This window comes from Eleutherodactylus coqui, chromosome 13 (assembly GCF_035609145.1).
Source record: "Eleutherodactylus coqui strain aEleCoq1 chromosome 13, aEleCoq1.hap1, whole genome shotgun sequence".
NCBI classification, from domain to species: domain Eukaryota; kingdom Metazoa; phylum Chordata; class Amphibia; order Anura; family Eleutherodactylidae; genus Eleutherodactylus; species Eleutherodactylus coqui.
The window spans coordinates 33350567-33375746 of NC_089849.1; the positions used below are offsets into that span (position 1 = coordinate 33350567).

Below are 25180 nucleotides of genomic sequence, written 5' to 3' on the forward strand. Positions count from 1 at the left end.
TTCTTTGGCATCCGATAATCCAAAGAAATTTCCTAATCCTTTACAGAACTGCAGTGGAATTAGGAACCAATATTTATTTCTTCTTTTCTATAAACATCCAATAATCCAGAATATTTGATAATCCATTACTTTACACATTCAATTGACGCCAGATTAAAAGACTTTTACTGTGTGCGCGTGTATATGTATTTAATTTTTTTTTACTTCTGCTTTTTCTCTGTGTGTGCGCGCTCCGAGTGCATTTACTAATCCCATAATGCACAGGGCCAGGATCTCTGCAATCTGTCAGGCTGGAATGTGTTCTTACTCCCAAAGTCTCAGATAAGAGCAGGAATGTGGGAATGGAGGAAACGGAGAACAAAAGGTACAGTTACTTTCCTTCCTTTCATATATTGCCCTGCTGCTGTTGTTCCCTATAGATGTTTCCCCTATATATGCACTTCGATCACACATCATGCTCTATGTTCTATCAGGTAGAAGACTTTTTAATGGAAGTTTAGTGTGTTTTATACGCCCAGTACGGAGGAGAAGTGCAAGGTTTTATCTCTTTACGACTGTTTTTTCTTCTTGAACTTCATATATGCGTATAGAAATGTGAGGTTTCAGCCTCGCTTCTGTAAAGCTTGGGCTTAATTCCTGTTTCTCCCTTCTTTTTCAAAATATTTTTCACAATTTTTAAATTTTTTTGTGTTTATTATTGAATCTATTTCAAAATATTTTGACATTGGAATTACCCAAAAAAAAAATTTTTTTTTTTTTTCAAATTTTTAATGTTTTCCAAATTCCGTCAGATATATTCATGTGACTTTATTAATATGTATTTCCGGAAGAGATCCATCTATAGTGTTGTATAAATTGGATGTGGGCTCTTTAAAACCCAAGTGACTAATCCCGCTTGAGGCAAACAGCAGGAATTTTAATCCTATTATGACCTTTTTAATTCTTTTTGATTTTATATATTCTATGCAGCCAAAGAAAAGTACTGTATAATTGATGTGAGTTATATATAGGATATTGGCCCCTCCTCCATACTGTAAATCCCAAGAATATTATAAGGCACTAAGGAATACTTGTGATCATATATAATCATGAAGGCATTGGCTAAGTACATTTATACAGGTCAAAAGAACTTCAAGATGATTCCATATTCTCTTTATAATTGATAGGGGATACATAATTCCTTAAAACACACCGAATCAGCTGCTGCAGAACCTCCACCACCATCACAATAGTCCCTTCCCTCCATGCTGTTGCCCCGTCCCCTCCATCCCTGAACCGAACCCTACAGGCTGCACACTCCACCCTTTGGCTTCTCTTGCTCAAAACTTTTTCTTGTAGGACACTTTCAAAGGGATTGTCCCAATAGGACAACCCCTCTTCAGTTCCCATTTAATACCATATCTCTCCTGCAGGAACTGTGGTCACCTGCAGCTTCCCTTGCTGGTAGCAGCTGATTTCAGCCTCTGGGCTCGTATTGATCACATGTGGGTCTTTACTTGAAGAAGATATTGTCCAGATGGGATAGAGTCGTTACAGGGGTTGTAGAGGATTATAAAAAAAATCCAAAAACAGTTCCCACTACTCCATGGGTTGTGTCTGCTATTGCAGCTTGATTTCATTGTCTTGAATGGAGATGAGCTGCAGTACCAGGCACAGCCCATGGACAAGAGTGGCGCTGTTTCTCAAAAAATAAATTTGTTCTGAAGTATTCTGTATTACAAAACTTTTTCTTAATGTCCCTTTTCTAAAAGATGACCAAACACTAGTCATATATTAAATTACCCGACAAATTCTCACAAACACCATATATACTGTATATGTACTTATATACCTTAAACATATCTGTGTGGGGGGTGGTGGGATCAAGTTCTAAAAACAATAAAAGATGTATTAAGTAACAAAAAGCAAAAACATAAAATCTCATGTATTATCACATAGGGTGATATTCCAGTAAGATGTTGCTTCCTAGAGCAGTGAACTCTCCAGTTATATGGCACTGGAATGAGAACAAGTGATAACTAGAATGGTAAATGGTCACTCCCCAAGTCTGTTAATGATTTAGGGAAAAGCGAACGTAAGCAAATGTTTACCCACATATATATCAGCGCGAGGCCTACACGGAAGTGACTGTCTATGCAACGCAGCCTCGATGTCTGACTCTAGGTAAGGAAATTCAAAGAAATGGTCGCCAATTCAATGGGAGACGTTCAATAATTGGGTAAATATAGCAAATGGGAATAGTCACCTGGCATTGAGGATTCAGGGAAAGGGACATGTGACCTATGAGGACGCTGCTGGAGAACGGCCTAGTGGCCTCGCATCAAGATTAATGCTCTCTGCTTTTAGGTTTACTGGTAGGTTGCAATCTACTATTTGGTCATCAATATTCTAAGGACTTCTGAATATGGACATGGCAGAGCTGTGTGTTGTGAAATACTGGAATAATCGTATATATAAGCAATGCTGCTAAGGGCAAATATCTCCATAACACAGCATCTGATGGAACATGCCCCATAGGCTCAGTGTAAGGCCTTATAGGCTTTTATGGGTTTTGCACAAGGTTGTCCGGTTCCATAATATGGTCATGTGCATGAGCCCTTAAAAGGGTTGCCCTCGTTGGACTATAACTACTTGTTAGAAGGGTGCCATGAGAATAAAGTGTCCTCCTAATGGGACTCCTAGTGATCAGCTGTAATTAATGTGTTGGGAAACCTGTCAGTAAGGGTTCAACTGGCCACTCAAGGGAAAATGAAGCATTATATGGTGCCCATTAAAGGCAATGTGATGTCTGTGTAATGCAGGACAAGACAGGTCCTACAGAGTAGCTCTTTGTGGCTACCTTCCATGCTGGCCAAGAGATGAAGACCCCTGAACAGAGGACCCATTCCCCTTTATTAATTCAGAATTCCCTAACAGGGTGTATGATGATGTGTTTTTAAAAGTTACAAGCAGATATGCGGCTCGGAAAGCAACGGTCCGATTGTCTAGGCAATTGTACAACACGAATGCCTCTTCTGAAAGCATCTTTGTAGGCTTCCAGAATTAGGCCTCAGTCAGACGGGTGTTTTTATGTGCGCATGTTACTTACATTTGAGATCAGCATCTGTTAAGAAGCAATGCTTTTCAATGGCAGCGGTCATATGCCCGATATTTAAAGATTTTAAAACACAAGTAACTGCGGCATCCGTCTTTTTTGGATGTGAAACTCTTGGATGCTGTCACATCCAGGTATTTCACCTTGTGCTCAATGGGGCCGGCGGTAGCAGCGCCAACCCCATTGAGGACATACAGTGAAGATCTGGATCCTCTGGCACAGCTGTGACGGCTGTGGCACAGGAGTGCAATGTTCTCCCATTATATTCAATGGAGCCGGCGCTACAGCTGGCTCCATTGAAAGCAATGGGCTGCCGGCAAGCCCTGCATTGATTTTCGGGGAAGGGTTTTAAATATAAGCCCTTCTCTGAAAATCATCCCTAAAATGTGTAAAAAAGAAAAAAAATTACTTACCTCTCTGCAGCTGCCGGGGCTCAGGCGCATCCAACCGTGTCTTTTCCCTGCACTGCTCTGAAGTGCTTTCAGCAGGCGGGGATTTTAAATCCCCGCCTGCTGAAAGGGTTGCCTCTGATTGGCTGAGCACTGTGACTAATCAGAGGCAGCACTTAGCTATTGAATGACAGCTGAGAGCTGCCTCTGATTGGTCACAGTGCTCAGCCAATCAGAGGCAGCACTTTCAACAGGCAGGGATTTTAAATCCCCGCCTGCTGAAAGCACTTCAAAGCAGTGCAGGAGAAGAGCTGGCTGGACGCGTCTGAGCCCCAGCAGCTGCGGAGAGGTGTGTATATATATTTCTTTACACATTTTAGGTATGATTTTCAGGGAAGGGCTTATATTTAAAACCCTTTCCGAAAAATCACTGCAGGGCTTGCTGGCAGCCCACTGCTTTCAATGGAGCTGGCTGTAGCGCCGGCTCTATTGAATTCAATGTAATAGCATTGCGGTCCTCTGCACAGCTGTGACAGAGGATTTCTTAATCTCCGCGGGGAGTCCTCCTGTCACTGAACACTGTGACAATGGTGTCACAGTGTCCGGTGACAAGGGGAATCCCCGCGGAGATGAAGAAATCCTCTGCCACAGCTGTCACAGAGAAATGCGATCTTCCCTGTATGTCAATGGGGCCGCCGCTGCTGCCGACGGCCCCATTGACCATAGGTGAAACCCCTGGATGTGACAGCATCCAGGGGTTTCACATCCAAGGAATCCCCTGCTACAGCTGTCATAGCTGCAGCAGGGCATAGTAGGCAGCGCACTTTATGTGCGCATAAACGCAGCCATGTGTGTTTTTTTTCAGCGTGACACCTGCTTCAGTCACACAAATTTTTTTACTCATGCGTTTTTGCGCACATAAATTCGCACATAAAAACGCACGTCTGACTGAGCCCTTATGCAGATGTCTAAGCAACGAAATCACCCCTCATCTGGATGTCAATTTTAAACTTCTGGCGGAAAACACAGTAGGCACTATTGTTAGAGGTACCTTCTTATACTGTCTCAATATGCTTTTATGAATTCACGGGACAGGGGTTAACGTTAAAATAGGTAGGGGTCCAACTGCGGGGACTCCCATAAATCCTGAAAGCAGGGCTCTATCTCCTGTCATGTAGCTAGGGAATAACTTTAAATCTTGGTGCAATCCTTTTAATACCAGGATGGACATAATTTGTCTCAAAAGTCACAAGTGGCATGCTAGTTTCTGTCATGTGGCTCTAGACAAATTCCATGCTAAACAAGCCCTTAGGATGAAAGGTGGTTGCTATAGGGTCTGTGAAAGAAAAGGCGCCAAAACAGGTTGTCTCTTTATTCTTTTCTATGGATAGTGTGAACTTGCATGACGAGTTTCACTGCATTTCATTAGGCATAGAAGAGGAGAAAAGACCCTATCATGGTCAGACCTTACCACTAGAGTAAGAGAGGATCCTCTTGTTGGCCTAGACAGGGAAGCAATAATAGACCCAAAGGTCCAGCAGAAGACAACCTAATTTGGAGGCGACTTTGGAGTCAATTCCTTGCCCCTTGGTTCTATTTTTTATTGGTTGATTCACACACCTATTAGATCCAATTGATGATTTGTTCTGTTTGTGAATGACAACAACCAAGATTACACATGTTCTATAGAGATTGAGGTTGCACCACCAAAATCATTATCTCTAGTAGCCCTCAGGAACCATACTACACCGGACCAAATCGATTTGCAGCTTATCTCTGCTCAACTTTGTAGTAACTTCAGTAACATGATCTTTTTTGTATTACAGATGAATGAGAGTCATCTCATATGACTGGCCTACTCAACCATAGAGAGATGGAGACTGTGGTAATTGTAGCTATTGGTGTCTTGGCTACAATCTTCCTGGCTTCCTTTGTGGCCTTGGTAGTAGTCTGCAGGCAGCGTTACTGTAGAACGAAAAATCTTCTTACACACTACAACAACAAGTAAGAGTTGGACTTGTAAGATTTAAAGTTTTCTTTCCTGAAATGCAAAATTGATAGCCTAAGCTTATGGCCCTTTTACAAGGGCCGACAGTCTTTTAAATAACTGCACGAGCGCTGACGTCACCGCTAAGGTCGTCAACGATCGTAAAGAGCGTTTACACAGAAAGACTTGACACTGGATCGCAGACTTCTTGTCCGCTTCTCGCTCAGCGCTTCACCTCCTGCGTGAAGTGCTAAGCAGGAAGCATTTAGACAGGACGAGAAATCAGTGATTCAACAATGTTTTTTAAGCTGACTGAAAAGTCAGCTTAACGAACCAGGAACTAATAATGAGTGATTTTTGTGCATTTACACTGAAAGATTATCGCTCAAAATCATTCGTTTGAACGAATTTTAAGGGAATCATTACGTGTAAATGGACCATTAGGATAAGCCATCCATGTCAGATTGCTGGGAGTGTGATTTTCACCCCCTTCCCGATCATCAGCTAATTAAAAAGTTTGCGGCGCTCATTCCCTTTAAGGTTTACCACAAACCGCTCTGTACTTTTGGTAGTGGCTGTTTCTTAATTACTGTAGTCCCTTCAATGAACTGATTGGACACCAAGTGATCTTATATTAATGGCTTCTCCTAAGGATAGGCCATCAATTTTATATTTCCAGTTTACCCTTATAAGGAGTATGCGTCAGACGAGTAACCCATACTATGTGACATAAAATCTGTCGCCACAGCTATCATATATATTTTTTGATTTATGTGGTGGCAGCAAGATGAATAGGTAGTACCATAACTCCACCACTGGTTGAATATAGTAAGTACGATATATACAGGGCCAAAGGGGCTTCATTTTCATATAATGGATAATTGTATGTAAAACAGATTCCCAATATATGTCATCAAAGTCTCTACTTTGGTTGGACGTGACTACCATTATTCTCCATAGGGTATGGCCATCACTATGATGGTTGCGATACATCTACACTAAAGCCTTCAGGGAATATGTATTACACTGTTAAGCTGGCCATATATTTTGGATAGCTGTCATTCAGCTGACAGTTCTATTACTAGTCTTGTATATACAGAGATTTAAAGGGGTTTGCCATAAACCCTTCATTTAGCAGATCAACAGGGTGCTGAGAGTTGGACCCATCCAATGAGATCTTGATATCCTTATCTCAACCCCTTAGTGACGGCCCCATTGCCTTTTTACATCCTGCCTAAGTGGGCTTTAATCCTCAGGGACGTAAAAACATGCATTCCCTGAGGATTAAAGCCCTGGGAGCTGAGGACGTGACCGCTACATGCTGTCAGTTACTTGAGATAGCCAACAACATGGAGCTGTCATGGGGGGCCACGGAGAGCCCCCCTCGGCAATGCGATTGATGCTATCCAATGGATCACAATAGTGCCGATCACAATGAAGTCAATAAAAAGTGAAAAGAAGGTTAAAGATTCAGCTGCCCTGATGGATCGGATCCATCAAGGCAGCTGAGAGTACTCACCCCCGTCCTCCGTGATGTCCCTCGGTGATCTGGTCCTCTGAGACCTGACGTCTCTCTTCTGCACATGCGTGCCAGACGTATGACATCACAAACACGCACAGAAGGCCGTAAAGATCACGTAAAAGTTAAAAAAAAGTTAAAGTTTCATCTTCCCTCACCGATGCAATCAGTGAGAGGAGATGAAACTTTTTACCGGAGGCCTCCGTATTTGAACTGCGACGTGATCTTTCTCCACAGACTGTAACCGGATTCTGTGTATGCGCCCATCGGCAAAATGCCGGACACGTTCTCAGGAGTCTGGGAGCTCAGGAAATGTAAAATCTCCTTGCTCCTGGCTACCAAAGGTCGCCGTGAGCCTGGAGAAGTGACCGCTGGCCTCGTTGAGCGGTCCCTGGTAACATGATAAAAAGATAGTGATCTACCTTAGGCCGGTCTCATATAATTAGATAGGAATTACAGATTCTGCATGCATCTGAACCACGGTAATACGTGGATCAATCGCACTGGATTACACTATTTTGCTCACATTAGCAGGATGGAATTGTGTAATTCACTCGCAGAAAACAGAAAGCAGCAGATTCTATTTTACTGCGGATATCTGCAAAATAGAGCCCATTGTGCTCCATGGTCGCGGATATACCCGCAATCCATATGCAACTACATCGTGTACGGGCTGCGGGTACCTGTGTCATCACTAAGCACTGCGTGGGAAAGGTAAATAAAAAGTGGTGTACTGTGCATGACCGGCTGCGTAAGTACACAGTTATGCACAGTACATTACGCGGCCATACGCAGGGTCACGGATGGGCTCACAGTGGATTCCACATATGGCCGTATGAGCCAGGAGTTATTCAGACCGCTACCAGTAATATGTAATTTACAAGAAATCACAGAGGTGAGGGAAAAAACAAAGACATTATTCACAGAAAAAGCCAAAAATACACAATACCTGAAGGTCTGCAAAGCAGACACGGTCGCCATAGGCGGTGTGGCCTCGGCGCGGCCCGTTAGCCTATGCGTTTTGGCCAAAATGCAGTACCAACACCCGCATTTTATTAGTATACATTAGTATTTTTGTATGTAGTTTGCTAGTTGGTGGGGGAACCCAAGATGTCAGCCAGTGTGGCCCACTTTAGAGATACAGGGCAACCCGCTGTTATATCAGCCAGGGTTGATATCCTGTATGGTGGGTCACCATCCATCTATGGCTGGCATCTTTGGTATCGTTCACATGTGCAGGCTATTAGTATATGCAGTCACTCCTCCCCAATCTGGGCTGAGTTGAGTGGGTGACTGCATATTAGCCTGCTAGGAACAAGCTGCTCCTCCACTTTATTGTCTGGCTGACTGCATATCTCCAGGGCTTACGGCCATTGTGCCTGCCCTACGGCGATTGTGCCTGCCTTATGGCGATCGTGCCTATGGTGACTGTGTCTGCTTTGCAGACCTTCAGGTATTGTGTATTTTTGGCTTTTTCTGTGAATAAAGTAATTTACAAGAAGCCCCGGGAACGCTCACCTTCTTGCAGTTCCAGGAGCAGCTTGTTGAGCGCCTTCTGTTTGAGACCGCCGCACCTCAGCAAGCTTATGAAGCTTCATAGAGCACCACTTTTTACACCCCATCCTTGCAGCTGAGGTCAAGAAATATCCCCCCAAAAAGTATGGGAGGAGGAGGGATACCTGGTTTTATTGCCCTATGTGCCCATCCTAACCAGGCCTCCGTAATTACCCCTGTCTTCGGACAAACCACACAGTTTACATTATTACTTTTATCTATGATTTAGGGAACACCAAAAAAAGTGTGGTAGGGTGGGGGGGTTATTTTTAGGGAGTCAATTTTTTTTCCACACAAGTGAGCAATGGGGTCTGGAATTAATTCAGTTGTGTCATGAAATCCAACGGGTGTTCCCTCCATTATAGGCCTAGCCATGTGTCCTATAAGTAGATTAGGGCCACAATGGGTATGTTTCTGAGCACGGGACAAACAGGGGTATCCATTTTGGGGTGTAACTCCTCACTCATTTTCATGTGCACTATAGAAAAAAAATGTCTTTAAAATGACGTATTTGCAAAAATATGAAATTTTATTTGTTTCTCCTCTAAATTGCATTAATTCCTGAAAAAAATTGTGATGTAAAAATACTCATGACACCCCTCAGTAAATACATTAAGGGGTGTAGTTTTTAAAATAGGGTCATTTGTGGGGGTATCTATCATTCTGATACCTATGAGCCTTTGCAATATTGGGATGGTGCAGGAAAACAAAGTGTTCCTCAAAATGTTGATTATCAATGTTAAATTTGTACAGCTCCTAAATGGTTAAAAAATGAAAGTTTTTCAAATGTGCATCCAGAATAAAGTAAACAGGTGGAAATATATAGCTTATCAATAATTTTTTCAAAATATTCTCAATTTTGGCGCTTCTAATGAATATGCAAAATTTCTATCGGTCTATTTTTACCACCTAAATGAAGTACAACATGTGGCGAAAAAACAATGTCAGAATCATTTGGATATGCAAAACCTTTATGGAGTTATTCTATATCAAAGTGACACGTCAGATTTCCAAAATTTGGCTCCGTCACTAAGGAGCAAACAGTCTTCGTCACTAAGGGGTCAAAGACAGGCCATCAACACTGTAGTCCCGTAAGATGAAACCATATTTGTAAATCTTTCTTTGTATTCTTAAAAGGCCAACCGTGGATTTGATTGGTGCAATGGAAACTCAGTCTGAACCGTCAGAACTGGAACTGGATGATGTTGTGATCACAAACCCACAAATTGAGGCAATTTTGGAAGATGAAGACTGGATTGAAGATGCATCGTATGTTTGCATATTAATACAATTTTAGTAATTTTACTAAAAAGACCATCTCTTTGGAAAGACCCCACCATCATGACTATTGTCTTCTTCATTGCGAGCACACCCCTCTAGGAATACAATTTGCTTAATTTTGGGGGATTACCTTAAACGGGTTATTCCAAGATATAAAGTAAGGGTGCTATCACACCAAATAATTTATCTTTTAACCCTTTCCAATCCACTGTCTGACATCTGAAGACATTCTGATTGAAGGCTGTACAGCTCCAATGTCGGAAGACGTCCGGCAGGGTATTTTTACTGTATATTACTGGCCGTTCTGTTGTCGGGGGCCTCTCCAGCAAGTCCCATACCACAGTACTGGCTCTACCCAGCAGATGGCGCCATTGTATAATGGCAGAAAGAGAAAGCCCCCCTAGGAAACCCTGAATCCAAAACAGGATTGCAAAGGGTTAAATGAGTGAACAATGCCAGAGGTCGCTCGTGCAGCCTGTTTATACTTGTAGATACATCGTTGGCTCATTCAAACGAGAAATCATTCAGTCATTGACATTCACTTTATAAGTGAATGAGAATGATTGAACGATCAGTACTTAAACCGAACGATTAGTCAATGGGCCAACGATGATTTTTATGCCTGCATAAAATGAATGACGAACGAAAAGCCAACGACTTATTGTCCGCCGTTCAATCGCTGGCTGCGTTTACACTTAATGTTATCGTTCATTTTTGCTCATTCTAATGATTTTTTGGACGATAGTCGTTACGTGTTAAAAGGTCTAAAGATATTAAGTTATACCCTAACCACAGGTTAGAGGATAACCTTATCACAACACTGGGACTTCTATTAATATGGAGAACAGGGGTCCCGCAGGTCTCCTCATGAGTGAAGCAGAAGACACGCATGTGCACTGCCACTAATTACACCGTAAATAACTGCATTCAATTGCTCAGATGCTGTAATTTGGCAGTGTGCATGTGCATCCGCTGCTCCATTCATGCAGGGACCTTCGGGGCCCCCATTCTAAGGATCAGTGGTGGTTCCAGTGGTCAGACCACATTGACCACACAGTTTTTCCCTAAGGGATAACTTTATATCTTCGGATAACCGCTTTAAAGGAGTTTCACTATACTGTACACAAAGCCATCTAGGGCCTTCATGATTGGGCAGAATACGGAAACTTCTAAAATTGGAGCTCCCTACCCAAAAAAACAAACAAAACAAAACTGCCCATTACATACATACTCAGTATTCTCTGGGAGAGCAAAATTATAGTTTGAGTTAAAGGTATAACTACCCCTGGCTGTTTATGGGTCTGCACTTCTTCACTTTCCCTACATATGGACTTTTCTAAATAACCTATGCAGAGGTTTCTGTGAACATAGCTATTGGCAGTGGTAGTGGTTAGGCTTAATATTATCTGGCTGCTTTTATGTATATTTTGTGTGGCAAGATGTAGGCACTATGTGGCAGGCAATATTAGATACTACTGTATTGCGGTAGTATTTAGTCACTGTATGGAACTATTAGATAAGTAGTATAGATATATTTCTTTTCATTCCTTACCTACAAGAGATTATCCCAGGGGATCTCCAGTACACATTTTGACACCTCCACCTACTCTACTTTGACCATAAACCACACCTATACTGTGCATAATGCAAATGATATTACATGTCTATGTTTCATACAGAATTACACAATCAACATTGGTTTCCTTGTTTCCACAGTGGCCTGGTGTCTCATTGCATTTCAATTCTAAAGGTATGTATAGAACGGACAGACCATAATAGGCCATTTGTAGTAGTTTGGTTCCAGAGAATAGACCTTGGCATTTTTTTCTATGTTTACACAAGCAATTCCATGATCATGGTGGCAGTACCCACACTCAATTACTACAAAAGTTTCAAGTTAAGATACATTTTATAAAAAGAAAAAGTTTTGGTACCGTGTAAGCCAGTAGAGCAAAATATGATTGTTCTCAGCAAGAGAAACCAAGTGATCTTGTAGATATGATACCTTTTAATGGCTAACAAAAACACATGATGATATAGCGAGCTTTACAACCTACGCAGGGTTCTTCCTCAGGACCCTAGGTAGGTTCGAGAGATCGTTATAACATCAAGTATTTTTGTTAGCCATTAAAAGGTATCATATCTACAAGATGACTTGGTTTCTTTGGCGAAGAACAATCACAAAATACATTTTTATACAAACCCAGATAGCCCCTTTAATAAGCCTTTTTCATTATAGATATGCCATACACTCACTGAAAAGTTGGTTGCTATGACTATGGGGTCGGGTGCCAAAATGAAAACTCCATCAAGTTTGAGCGACATCATTCTTGTTGCAAAGAGAATAAGCCCAAGGTAAGAATGGTTTCTTGCGTGTCAAGCTAAGTCCACATGCTAAGTGTTGCAGTATCGTTTTGGCCCTATATTGTCCCAAAAAAAACTTTTGGGGGGCCTTCAATTAGTTGAGATCAAGTATTCTTACTATTGGGCTGTTTAAAGAGATGCTGACTTATTTACTCTATTACAACCACTGGATGAAGAATGAGTATTCTCAAAATCAGTATGTGGCAATCATATATACTGGTGCTTGAAAGTTTGTGTACCCTTCTGAAATTTTCCATATTACTGCTTATAGTTGACCTAAAACTACATCAGATATTCGAACAAGTCCTAAAAGTAGATAGAGAGAACCAAAATAAATGAATGAGTCACAAATATTGGACTTGGTCATTTATTTCTTGAGGAAAATGATCCAATATCACTGTGTGAGAGTGGCAAAAGTATGGTAATTAGTGGTGTAACTATAGGGGGGTGCAGAGGATGCAGTTGCACCCTTGCCCAGGGGCCTTAGGGGGCCCATCAGGCTTCTCTTCTCCATGTAGGGAGCCCAGTATTATGAAGAGAGCATTATACTTGGGGGCCCTGTTACAGATTTTGTACCAGTGCCCAGAAGCTTCAAGTTACACCTCTGATGTGAACCTGTGCTTTTAGTAACTGGTGTGACCCTCTTATAACTACATCAAAAACGTTTCTGTTAATTGTTGATTAGTCCTAGGGGAATTTTAGCCTCCCCCCCCCCCCCCCCCGTACAAAACAGCTACAACCCTTATGTTGGTGGGCTTCCTCCCATTAACTGCTTTCTTCAGGTCCCTCTACAAAATGGTCAGAACTTTGATTTGGCCATTCTAAACCTTTAACTTTATTCTTCATTAACCATTCTTTTTTAAAATGACTTGTTTGCTTTGGGTCGTTGTCTGACCCATTTTCTCTTGAGATTTGGCTCACAGATGTCCTGACATTTTCCTTTAGAATTTGCTGGTATAATTTAGAATTCATTGTTCCATCAATAATGGCAAGCTGATCGAGATGCAACCAAACAGGCCCAAACAAAGATAATACAGCCACCATGAATTTTCTTTTTGTAATGCACTGCTTTTCTTTCTCCAAATGTAACGCTTCTCATTTAAGCCAAAGAGTTCTATTTTGGTCTCATCCGTCCACAAAACATTGTAACTTTCTGGCTTGTCTAAGTGATCTTTAGCAAACTGTAGATGGACAGCAATGTTCTTTTTGGAGAGAAGCAACTTTCACCTTGCAATCCTGCCATGCACACCATTGATGTTCAGTTTCTGATGGTGGACTCATGAACATTAAGCTAATATGAGAAAGGCCTTTGGATGCTTAGAGGTTACCCTTGGTTCCTTTGTGACCTCACAAAGGTTGGTCGACCACTGTGGGGAAGGTAATAATGATCTTGAATTTCCTCCATTTGTACACAATCAGTCTGACTGTGGCTTGGTGGAGTCTAAACTCTTTAGAGATGGTTTTTGTTGCTTTTACCAGCCCGATGAGCATCAACAACTCTTCTTCTGAGACCCTCAGAAGTATCCTTTTTCCTGCTATAATACACTTCCACAAACATGTTGTGATCAGACTTTGAAAGATCCTTCTTCTTTAAATAAAACAGATCGCCCACTCACACCTGATTGAAGGGGAGTCAGGTGTTTTCAATCAATGGGATGACATATTATCTGCTAATCCTAAAGGTTCACATACTTTTGCCCTTACAGACATGATATTGGATCATTTTCCTCAATAAATTAACAAGTCTTATATTTTTGACTCCTTTGTTTGATTTAGTTCTCTCTATCCATTTTTAGGACTTGTATGAAAACTTGATGTAGTATGAGGTCAAATATAATCAGAAAAATCCTGAAAGGATTGCAAACTTTTAAGCACTACTGGTCCTGGACTATTTTGTCTTCTTTTATAGCTGAAACACGACAGGAACCAGTATTCTATTTTGAGCCATCTTTGTAGCCTCTCTCTCTTTGTCCTTCCAGAAACAGCACCACTCTTGTCTAGGGGCTGTGTCTGATATCACAACTTAGCATAATTCATATCTACCAAATAGGGGAAATGTGATGCTTCATTGATAACTCGAATGTGGCTCATGTGGGGGTGGAGAAAGGGGTCACTCTAGAAGAACATATGGCAGCGACCGCTCTGTTGGGAAACGCCTTTTAGTTTTTCAGAAGATTTAATTTGTAGAATTATCTCGGATAAGAATATCTCACATTATGCTGAGTTGTAGTTTTGCAACAGCTGGAGACTATTAGTTTGTATAGTTAGTGCACCTGGCAAGGACTCGCAGCGAGGTCAGCTGTTTGGTTGGCTGAACTAATATGCATGACAATTTACAATGAAATCACAATATGCCTCAGCATTGTCACCAGTGAATGAAACAGCCTTATTCTCAATTAGATTTGCTCAGCCCACACAATGTCTGCTTCCTGTGTAGTCTAGTCGAGCTTCTAAGTAAAAGTGAATCCTGCCTGTAGGTATAACACTATATATATTTTACAGTTGCCATTTTTATAGGCCCACAGTCCTTCCTTACAATTGTTACAAATGCAGCAGTATATTGGCCTTTAGACTAGGTAAATAAGTTAACGTTCATGCCTTGAGGACAAGCAGCCAAATAAAAATCGGAATTTACCAGTAGACCTCACATCAGTGGCTATACACAATAAAGTAGGCTGATGGTTGAACAATTGTTGAACGGATGATCATCTGGAGAACGGTCATTTCATAGAGAAAGCCATACATTTTAATCCATATTGGCTATTAGAGATATTCAATTTGGTCATACATGTTAAATGACACCAAACGACAGATGCAAGGAATTTGTTTGAAGATTCTTTTGAAGAAAGATCATTCATGGATGATAGCTCTTTCTTCTGAGTATCTTTTGAAAATTTCAGACGTGGCTGACTTCTTCCTAGATGATGACAGTGTGGCATTGGCCTGCTGAAACGATTGTTTGTTGTTATACTTCACCCAGCGATTCTTTTGGTTAAAATTGTCCATTTTCATCCACTTTACCCCAACGTGTATGGAGACCTTTAGAGCTTGATATTGGGGCACAAGGCTCTTTTCTTTCAGGACAGCTTCCTCCTCATATAGTGACTTTAGAGTCTCAATTTATGTTAGCGTTGGTGGGATTTACAATAGCACACAACAGAGCAGAGAGGGAAGCAGCATTATCAGGTATAAAGAATGCTTGGCTGTGGGGCAAGTGCAATAACTATGGCCACAAGTATGGCAGCAATCAAGCATCTGAAAAAGGAGTGTGCAAAGACTTTAGAGCAAAGTCTTTGACGGGACTCATGTCTATGTCCATCTGGCTTTAGTTGCCCCATAAAAAAGTTAGGTCATGTGTTTTAGAGGTTAAAATGGCAAGCAGGCTGTGGTTCTACTGAAGCAGTAGAGGAAACAAAAAAGTCATGATAGTTGAAAAGCTCTGTACTGTATAAATGATGTACAGTGTGATATCATAACTCTACTGGTTTTCCAGTTCTGAGTTAATGAAAACAGTGGTGTTAGATTGGTGACAAGAGTGCTACTGTTTCTTGAAAAAAAACGAGCTTTTATCTAATTTCATACAAGCCCTTTCCGATCTGCTATCATAATTATTTGACTCCCGCTGCCTCATGATGATTAGGACAGGCTTCTTCCACACTTTGATTAAATGCTTCCGGGTCCAGAAATTTCTCTTTTTTTTTCCCTCCTCGCTTTAAAAAAAAAATAAAAAAATTTCAACAAGCTGTATTTTTTCCAATGGTATCACTTAACATATTGAAAAACTTTTTAAAAATTCCAAGTGGATTAAGTAAAAACCTGTAATTGTAGTTTTTTGGAGGATTTTATTCGTACAGCATCTATGGTGCGGTAAAATGACATGATAACTTTATTCTGTGGGTCAATACGATTATAGACATGCTACATTTAGTTGTTTTTTTTCAAGCTACTAGTTGAAAAAGTATATATAAAAATGTACTTTCTGTGTCCATCTTCTGACAATGGGAAGTGTTGGGTTTGTGCCACACATGACATTTTCCATGATGGCTAAAAGTTCAATTTTAGACTATCTACACATGGGTGAGTGCGATATCAGGGTCACCACAGTGCGTTTTGATGCGATGCAAGGCGTTTTTATGGCAAAAATGCCTTCCATCAATTCATTTAAGTAGTGATCATCCAATGCGATCCTCCAACCTGGCTGAAAGTCGCACTGGAAGATCGGCAAGGGTTTCCATTGTTTTCAGTGGAAACCTCACATCACACACTGTGCAATGTGTTTTACTGTCCAATTGAAAACAAGGACAACACTCACGTATATGACTCCATTCAAAATAATGGGGTTCATATTTGTGGTCTTGCAATGCACAAATCTTGCACGAGTTTCTCTGACATGTGAAACCGGTATTAATTATCTGATCAGAGAACCTTCTTCCATGTGTTTTTGGAGTCTGTCACATGCTGTTTGGCAAACTCCAAACAGGTTTCCTTATAACGGTGTTTTTTTTCTGGCCTCTCTCCATAAATTGTTACTTTGTTGAGCGTTCGGCTTATAGTGGTGCTACGAACAGATACTTCCATCTCCACTGTGGATTTCCAGAGCTCCTTCATAGTTATCATTGGTGTCTATGTTGAGTCTCTGATTTATGCATGCCTTACCCAGTCTATGAGTTTGGGTTGGCGACCTTCTCTTGTCAAGTTTTTAGCTGTAGCCTATTCTCTCATTTTCTGGGATGTTCAAAGTTTGAGAATTTTTTTTTTTTATAATCCAACCCTGATCTGCACTTCTACACAACTTTTTCTCTGATCTGGTTAGAGCTCCTTCATCTTCATGCTACTTGTTTAGTAATCGTGGAGACTCGGAAGTGTTTCAGAACAGGTGTCTTTATAATGATATAATTTGACTTCTAGAGTCAATTGCCTAGACCAGACCTTATTTATGGGTTTCATAGCAAATAGGGTGAATATATATACACACACAACTTTTCAGTTATTTACTAAACGTTTAGCAATTTGGTTTGATTTAAAGAGTGGGTCTTAGGCGTAACCTTTTATAAAAGCAGCACAAGGTGTTAGCTTAATTTTACATACATAGATGCCCCTTCCTCAGTACTTAGTTGGGAATACACATCCAGCACTATAATGTATTCCAAATGCAAAATACTAAGGAAGGGCCACTATGCCCCAAAAACGTGTATGAATGATGGTTTGAATAAAAACAGAACAGTTGCTCTAAAATTAACTTAACATCTTGTGCTTCTCTTAACCCCTTGAATGGCGGGTTTCCTACCACCCTGTCGTGCCCACCAGGGCAGGTTTTTTTAAAATGGTCTAATCATTAAATTTCAACTAATTTTGCAGTTGCGTCTCAAGAGCCATAACTTTTTCATTTTTCGATTGACATGGCCATATGAGGGCTTGTTTTTTGCGGGACAAGTTGTGATTTTTTAAACAGGGGGGAGGAAAAAAAGAAATGGGGAAAAAAGAAAAAAAGGGGCCATGTCATTAAGGGGTTAAATAATGTATTAATTTCCTTCTCTGGGTCATTACGACGCATGGATACCACATGTGTGATTGTATTTTTGATTTTTTACAAAGTAAAGGGAGACAAGTGTTTTTATAATTTTTTTTATAATTTTTTTACTTTATTTTTTTTTTATGTCCCTTTAGGGGACTTCCATAGGGACCCATCAGGACCCCTGATCACATTCCGGGGGTCCGATGGTGACAGCCCTTTACATGCTGCAGTCACATAGACTGCAGCATGTAAAGGGTTAACACAGCAGAGATCGGAGGTTTTCTCTGATCTCTGCTGTAAGAGCTGGTACCTAGCTGTCCTCTGACAGCTAACAACCAGCTCTCCCTGCCACAGAGACCATCGGCTTGCTTCTGACAAGCCGATGGTCTCTATGGCAACCTGTAAACAAACCAGTGCATGAGATTGCCGGCATATCGGCAATATCTTCTGCTGGTTTTTCAAAGCCCTTGCACTGCTCTGTGTGGGTCTGTGCAGGCAGAGCACACTGTCACAGCTTGTGGCATTGTGCTCTGCAGCTCCCATAGTGATACATAGCCCAGAAATCTTCGGGGCTATGTTGCTATGAGCAGTGGAGCTCGTCCTGGAAAATTTCCGGGCGTGCCACTCAAGGGGTTAAAGCAGGTTGTGCGTACACTTACTGTTTTATTTACATTGGCTTGTATATACGTCCTCCTCCCAAGGTTGTGATGTCTTAAGGCCCTTTTACACGCAACGATTGTCGCTCAAAATTCGTTTAAACAGCAGAAAGTGAGTGATAATAGTTATGTGTAAACGTGGGCAGTAATGGACAATTCATTCAAATGTTGTTCAATTAGCCGGCATAAAAAAACATTGTTTGATCGTTCAAAATATGCTCCGTTTGAATGGAATTTTGAGTGGCTGCACGATAGGTTTTGTTACCTTGCATACATTTACTCATTATGTACTCTGCTGCGAGGAGACAATAGAATTCTGCCACGCGGATAACCATCGCATAAACACATGCTTAGCTGAGCAAACAATTTGTGGAGCAAATGCAGATGATTAAAAACAATTATCTGTACGTGTAATTTTATTCAAAAATGTCAACAGTTCGTTCAGTAATGCTCTTGTTTAAGTGATAAGCGTTGGTGGAAAAGGGCCCTTCGGGTTGGCTGTATTGGTCAAAAACTTTAGTATAACCTTCTCCTTCCTTGGATAAAAATAAATGCTCTACAAAAATACCTGCCCTTCCTTCCTGGGTGTTACTTCACCCCCTTTTTTTAATAATATTTTCCAACTGTAACAATTTGGACCTAAATTAAGATTTATTTTAATTACAATTTGTAGACCAACAAAACATACTTCCACAAGGCACTGGATGTGCGATTAAACATGATCTTTCATCCAATGTTGCTTTATTCTCATATTTAGAGTTGACGATGTGGTTCGTTCTATGTATCCTCCTTTGGACCCGAAACTACTAGATGCAAGGTATGTATTTTGGTCTTTGACATTGAGTTAGGTCCTCACGGACCTCCTACTATATAAGGAACTTGCTTCAACTGAAGGAAACTTCCATGCACCTAAAACAAAGCAGGACTTTTGCAAATCTTTAACTTTGTAATTTGAATATGTATAATACTTCAGAATAAGGGCTCAGTCACATGGGCCCCAATCCGCCCGTGTTTCTGCACAATAAGACGGCCGCACCGCGTGCGGACGACTCTCTACATGAGCGGCTCCATTGCCGGCCATGGGTTCTTTCACCGGCCGGTGCGGAGAGTCGTCCGCACCTGCAGTGCGGCAGTCTTATCGTACAGAAACACGGGCAGATCGGTGCCCGTGTGACTGAGCCCTTAAGATGCTATTACACAGAACATGCAGGCGCAGATGCCCTACAGGTTGTCTCAGCAATAGTCTTTCCTGTGCTTTTAGACAGGATTATTATTATTTGTGAATGGAGTTGGAGCAGGCTGGAGAGCGTTGCAGCTCGCCTGCTTCTATTCACAGTAAGCAGACAGTCGTTTATAAGTTGACTGCCTGTTTACACGGGCTTATCTGTCATCCAGTTTTCTGCATGTAGAAACTGAATGCCGAACAAGAAATGATTGAATTCTCATTCGGTCAGTTGGAGCATGGAATTACACTGAACAATTATTGTTCAGATTCTTGCTGGATCGTGGGAATCTACACTATTATCTGTCCTTGGAGAAAGGCTTTAAGTCTACATAGTTTGTTTGTAGTCTGCAACCAAGGACACACACAGGTTTGCATAAACTGTAAACGCAAAACATTATATTTTTTTCAAAATCAACACCATTTGTAAAGTTGACTTATTTTATATGCATTTCAAAAGTATACGCTTTCTTTAAAGTTAAGCAAAGTTTGAATCTTTGAGATCCCTTCCAAGGGAGTTTAAATGTATTCCAATGGGTTTCCTCTGTTACCAGTACATAGACATAAAATTAATGGCATTATAATTACTTTGAAGAGATCTCCACAAAAGGTGAGGCTTTATCTTGAATTTGCTTTTTATGGGAAATGGCCAATTCTGGACACCATTTTAAAATTATTTTCAGAAACCCATAAGATGCTAAAACTTGTTTATGTATTTCTATTTCCAGAACAACGGCTCTCCTGCTGTCTGTGAGTCATCTTGTTTTGGTGACAAAAAATGCCTGTCACCTGACAGTTGGCATGGATTGGATCGATAAGTCTCTTTCAGCAGCTGAAGAACATATGCAAGTTCTCAGAGAAGCTGCGATGGCTACTGAACCTGAACGGGTGATCACAGGAGCAGATAACTTTCTGCAAGAACAGTCTACGATCTAGAAGCATGGACCAGGATGATAGTCAAGCAACCCTCAAAATGGTTTCTTCAGTAGCCTCAACTTTTCAGATTTCCAGACACTCCAGGAAAGTATAGATAACTAAAGTGTCCTTTTTCAAAAAATATAACTGGAACAGCTCTGGTTGAGATAAGGAACTGATGAGAAATTTAATGAAGTTGTGCGAATTCCTGCTATTCACATTTCTTGATTCCTTACGTACACGGGCACCTGATCCTGGACACTTCATAAGGAGACTAGTTAATATGGCCTTGACTGTGAAAGTAGATACTTTAAATTGTAACATTGATGCACTGTTAGGTCTAATGTAAGGCTGACAGGGCAAGGACCAGGGCTAATCTCTTTGTTCTTTGAATATCTATCATTCACTGTACCATTACCAGTTTTTCCCTCAAGTGTTAGTTCTCATTCAGATGGCTAAATATTTTGGCCGTGTGCTGTTCGTGTACGTCACAGACAGTGGACGGCCCTATAAGCAGCCTATGAAGCTAAGCCCACGAACATAGTTTCACATTGATAGATGGTCCATATAAAAGAAATTGATGCATATCCTAGTCTTGTCCAATTTCAGAGATGAGAGTAACACCTGTGTGCAAAGTCCATGAATATCAGTGAGCAGATGGGTCCATGGGCTATCCAACGGGAATATTACACATGAACGCAGGATCAGAGTACACAGGGCTTGTTTGTAGTCTAGAACCATAAAGATACAGCTCTGCGTAGGAGCTGTAAACACAAAATGGGATAATTGGTATAATCAAGACAGTTTCTAAAGTTGCTTAAATCTTCATTAGATGTAGTTGCAAAAATGTATAGGCTTCAAAATCTGAACATCCAAGCTTATTACAAGATTAGAATCTACAAATGGGCCATTTACTAAATGTTCTTCACACGACACACTGGTCGTTGTTGGCTGCAGCTACCCATTATAACAGTTGTAAAAGGTCCTCCATAATATATTCCATGATACCCACCTTATTTTTAAGCTTTCACTTTGCTCATTCCTATAAGTAGAGGCTTAAAAGGAATTGTACCAAAATTGACTTGATTAGGTGATAAAAGTCTGAACAGTGAGGATCCCACCGAGACTTGCACCTATCTCAGTCGGAGAGGTCCTGTCTCCCCGTCCCGTCCTCACTGCAGTGCGGTGGTTAAATGAAAGCAGCACTCAAGCATGTGCTGTACTGCGCCATTCCTTTCAACAAGGCTGATGGAAAAAAAGAGTACACGTGGTCAGCACTCCATGCACACTGCTCTTTACTGCGGGCGGTGAAATAAGCCTGCAGTGAAGATGACAGGTGGCCATAAGACCCCTATAGAAAGGTTTTAAGTCATAGTAACATAGTATGCAAGGCCGAAAAAAAGGAAATATGTCCATCCAGTTCAGCCTATTATCCCCCCAGCGTTGATCCAGAGGAAGGCAAAAAAAACAAAACCTATGTTCCAGTCTCCAATCTGGCAAGCAGAACAGTCCCTGGATCACCAATATTTTCAAAGTTATTAATGATAAGATATAATATTGTATAGCTCAAGAAAAGACGTCCAGGCTCTTCATGTAGGGTTCTTATAGAGTTCCCCATCACCAAGTCCTCAGGCAGAGCGCTCCATAGTCCCACTGTTCTTACAGTAAAGAACCCCTTTCTATGTTGGTGTAGAAACCTTGTTATGTTCACAGTCCTGGGTATAAACAGATGATGGTAAAGATCTCTGTATTGTCCCCCTGTGTTTATACATAGTTAGGAGGTAGCCCCTCAGCTGTTTTTTTTTTAACGTAAATAACGCCAAATTTTGATTACCCCTCTGGGTACTATCGCCCATGCATTCTATTTATTACATTACTTGCCCGCCTTTGTACCCGCTCATGCTCTGATATACCCTCCTTGAGTACCGGTTCCCAGAACTAAAACACAATATGCCAATGTGTGGTCTGACCAGTAAGTCAATTTTGGTACAACCACATTAAGGGTAGGTCTACCGATGCAGCTGTGGGTTCTGTCAGATTTCAAAGATGCTGACTGAACGCAAAATAGTTTTGGGGGCATTGTGTCCAAGGAAGCCTAGTCGAAATTTAAAGGGATGGCCCAGAATTAAAAAAGGGCATCTGTTCATGTCCAAAAACTGTACGTAGAATTGCAAACTCCTGTCCTTTCATTTGAAGGTTTCTGGGAAAATAAATTGTTTGGGGCAGGGTCTTTTTTCCCCCTAATTTTAGACCTGTTTAACAAGAATTACTGCTGGTGCCACCTTCTCATGCCTGGAGTCTCACTCACAACTCCTATAGCTACTATTTTATGAATACTGACTTGTAAATTTGTTGCTGCAAAAATAAAAAACTCCTCCTGAAGGTTGAACATAAATAGATTCTACTTTTATATCTAGTACCTGTACAGCATACAGTAGTGGTAAAAAATAAAATTGTGAGTTTGTAAAAGCAAATAAAGCGCAAAAGTATAACTTATTTTCATTCATGCACTGGAAATATTACAGTGAATTCAAAATCAAAACTAACATTTATACAGTTTGTTACCCCTTTCCAGAAACAAATAAAATTTTGACTTAAAAAAAAAAACCCAAAACAAACCGACCAAAGCCAGCATTTTTCTATAAAAACTTAAAAATGTAATGCATACTTAGAAAAAATGTTTAAGACTTCTTTACTTTGAATTACTGAATATTTAGTGTAATAACCATTTTTTCTGAGAACTGCTCGACATGTGTTGGATGGAGTCTACCAACTTCTGACACCTGTGGTATTCCACTCCAAGAAGATTCTACTATAGTCCCCAGTTCTGCATTTTTTTGCCTCATAAACCACATTTTTTATGATCATTTTATCTGAGCAGCCTATAATTTTGCTGCACTTGTCTATATATTTTCAATTTATATATATTTTAACTTTTTAATAAAAGCACATCCTTCATGAGAGATTCTTGCAAATCTCATCCACTTTGCTGCTTAGGCTCGGGTTTAAGATTCCCGGAGGAATTTCCATAAGGAAATTTCACCAAATGTGAACCCAGCCTTTTTTTGTTTAACATTACTGTATATCAAATCTGCAGATTTCTCCTCTCTGGTAGAGTTGCTTCTTAGTTTACATTAGATAGACCCTGTCACCACTGTACATTATGCAGCATTGTAAATTATAAATTTCTTTAATAAACTGTTGGGCGAGTCATAATCACTGACTTTTGGTCATATTGGGTGACTGATCTAGATTGACAGCTTTTCATTCAGGTAGTTAAAGTGCATGTTCTTCTGCAAAAGGATATTCCTAGGACTCTGTTGGTTCAGGGCCATCCAATTTATAATGCATACAAATGTTTGGTGTAAGACAAGATCCAACATCTCACTGGCAGTCTCAGGAGAACATCAGCTATTCTGGACGCAGCACGATTAAAGTGCTCATTACAGGACCAGCATGTTCTAGATCCCACTTCTTCCAGGCTGTGCTTCTATCACCAATTTAGCAACGTCCTTGCACTTTTTCTAGTGAAATGTCTATTTTGAGGGTAGGAAAAAAAAACAAAACAAAAAAACAAAAACAGCACACAGAGTTTTGAAAAGACACAGCTAACCAAAAGGATAGCATTTCTTACTGAAAATTCATTTTTTCCGAGCCATCATGACGGCAGTATATGGAGATTGCCCTCTGACCTTGTAGGGAGAAGACGCAAGAGGCTTGAAAAGGCTTCCCCCCCCCCCCTTCCATTCCTCAGTGTCTTCCAAATTACTTACATGGACATATTTCAGTTTATCAGGAAAACTTTTATTCACTCAAGAAGAAAAACCAATATTAGTTCACGTTAGACTATTTTCGGTAAGAAATTCTATTCCCCAGCGTCATCATGACGGCAGTACATGGAGCCATACCAAATTACCTCTCTAGGGTGGGACTATCGCCTGTAAAACTTTCCTACCAAACGATAAGTCCAAGAAATGATCGGTATTTAGCCTGTAGTGCTTCACAAATGTGTACGGACTAGACCATGTGGCTGCCCAGCATATTTGGTCTGGTGAAGCCATGGTCCTCTCTGCCCAAGAGCACAATACGGCTCTCATCGAATGAGCCCTCAGTCCTTCTGGAACTGTCTTGTTGCTGGATCGCTTCCTGCTGCCTATGACATTTTGTGACCACCTTAGGGGGAAAAAAGGGGTCCTTTTATAAGACGATCCTATCGTCTAGTACTAACAAATATGGTGTTCTACAGGAAAAGACCTGGATCTCGTTAACCCGTCTTGCCGTCGTAATCGCGACCAAGAGTACCGTTTTAAGAGTTAATATTTTAACTGTCAACTGATCTATAGGTTCGAAAAGGGGGCCTACAAAAGGCTTTTAAGCACTAGGTTTAGATCTCACGGGAGGTACGAGCTATGGATTACTGGCCTTATCCTCTCCGCCGCCTTTATGAACCTGAGAACCAAGTTGTGCTCGGCTAACGGCTGATCAAGAAAACATGAGAGCTGAGATTAGAACTTTAACCCCTTAATGTCGCGGACCCTTTTTCTTTTTCCGTTTTTTCCTCCCCACTTAAAAAAAAATCGTACCTCCTTTATTTATCCATCGACGTCGCTGTATGAGGGCTTGTTTTTTGCAGGACGAGTTGTATTTTTCAATGGTGCCATTTAAAGTACCATAAAATGTACTG

The 25180-nt window shown here is 40.9% G+C and overlaps 1 protein-coding gene across 3 annotated transcripts; it reads left to right on the top strand.

The window, feature by feature from the left end:
- Positions 1 to 247: 247 nt before the first annotated feature.
- Positions 248 to 23712, top strand: TMEM98 (transmembrane protein 98). 3 transcript variants are annotated; one of them, XM_066586491.1, is made up of 7 exons: positions 248 to 364; positions 5310 to 5487; positions 9681 to 9812; positions 11541 to 11574; positions 12064 to 12179; positions 19117 to 19176; positions 20310 to 23712. In XM_066586491.1, exons 2-7 carry the CDS (start codon positions 5330 to 5332, stop codon positions 20515 to 20517), a joined length of 708 nt encoding a protein of 235 aa, XP_066442588.1. In that variant the 5' UTR covers positions 248 to 364; positions 5310 to 5329; the 3' UTR covers positions 20518 to 23712. The 3 variants fall into 3 exon arrangements, with proteins under 3 accessions (XP_066442588.1, XP_066442590.1, XP_066442589.1); XM_066586493.1 differs by lacking the exon at positions 248 to 364 and adding an exon at positions 2094 to 2163; XM_066586492.1 differs by lacking the exon at positions 248 to 364 and adding an exon at positions 4920 to 4961.
- The last annotated feature ends 1468 nt before the right edge of the window (positions 23713 to 25180 follow it).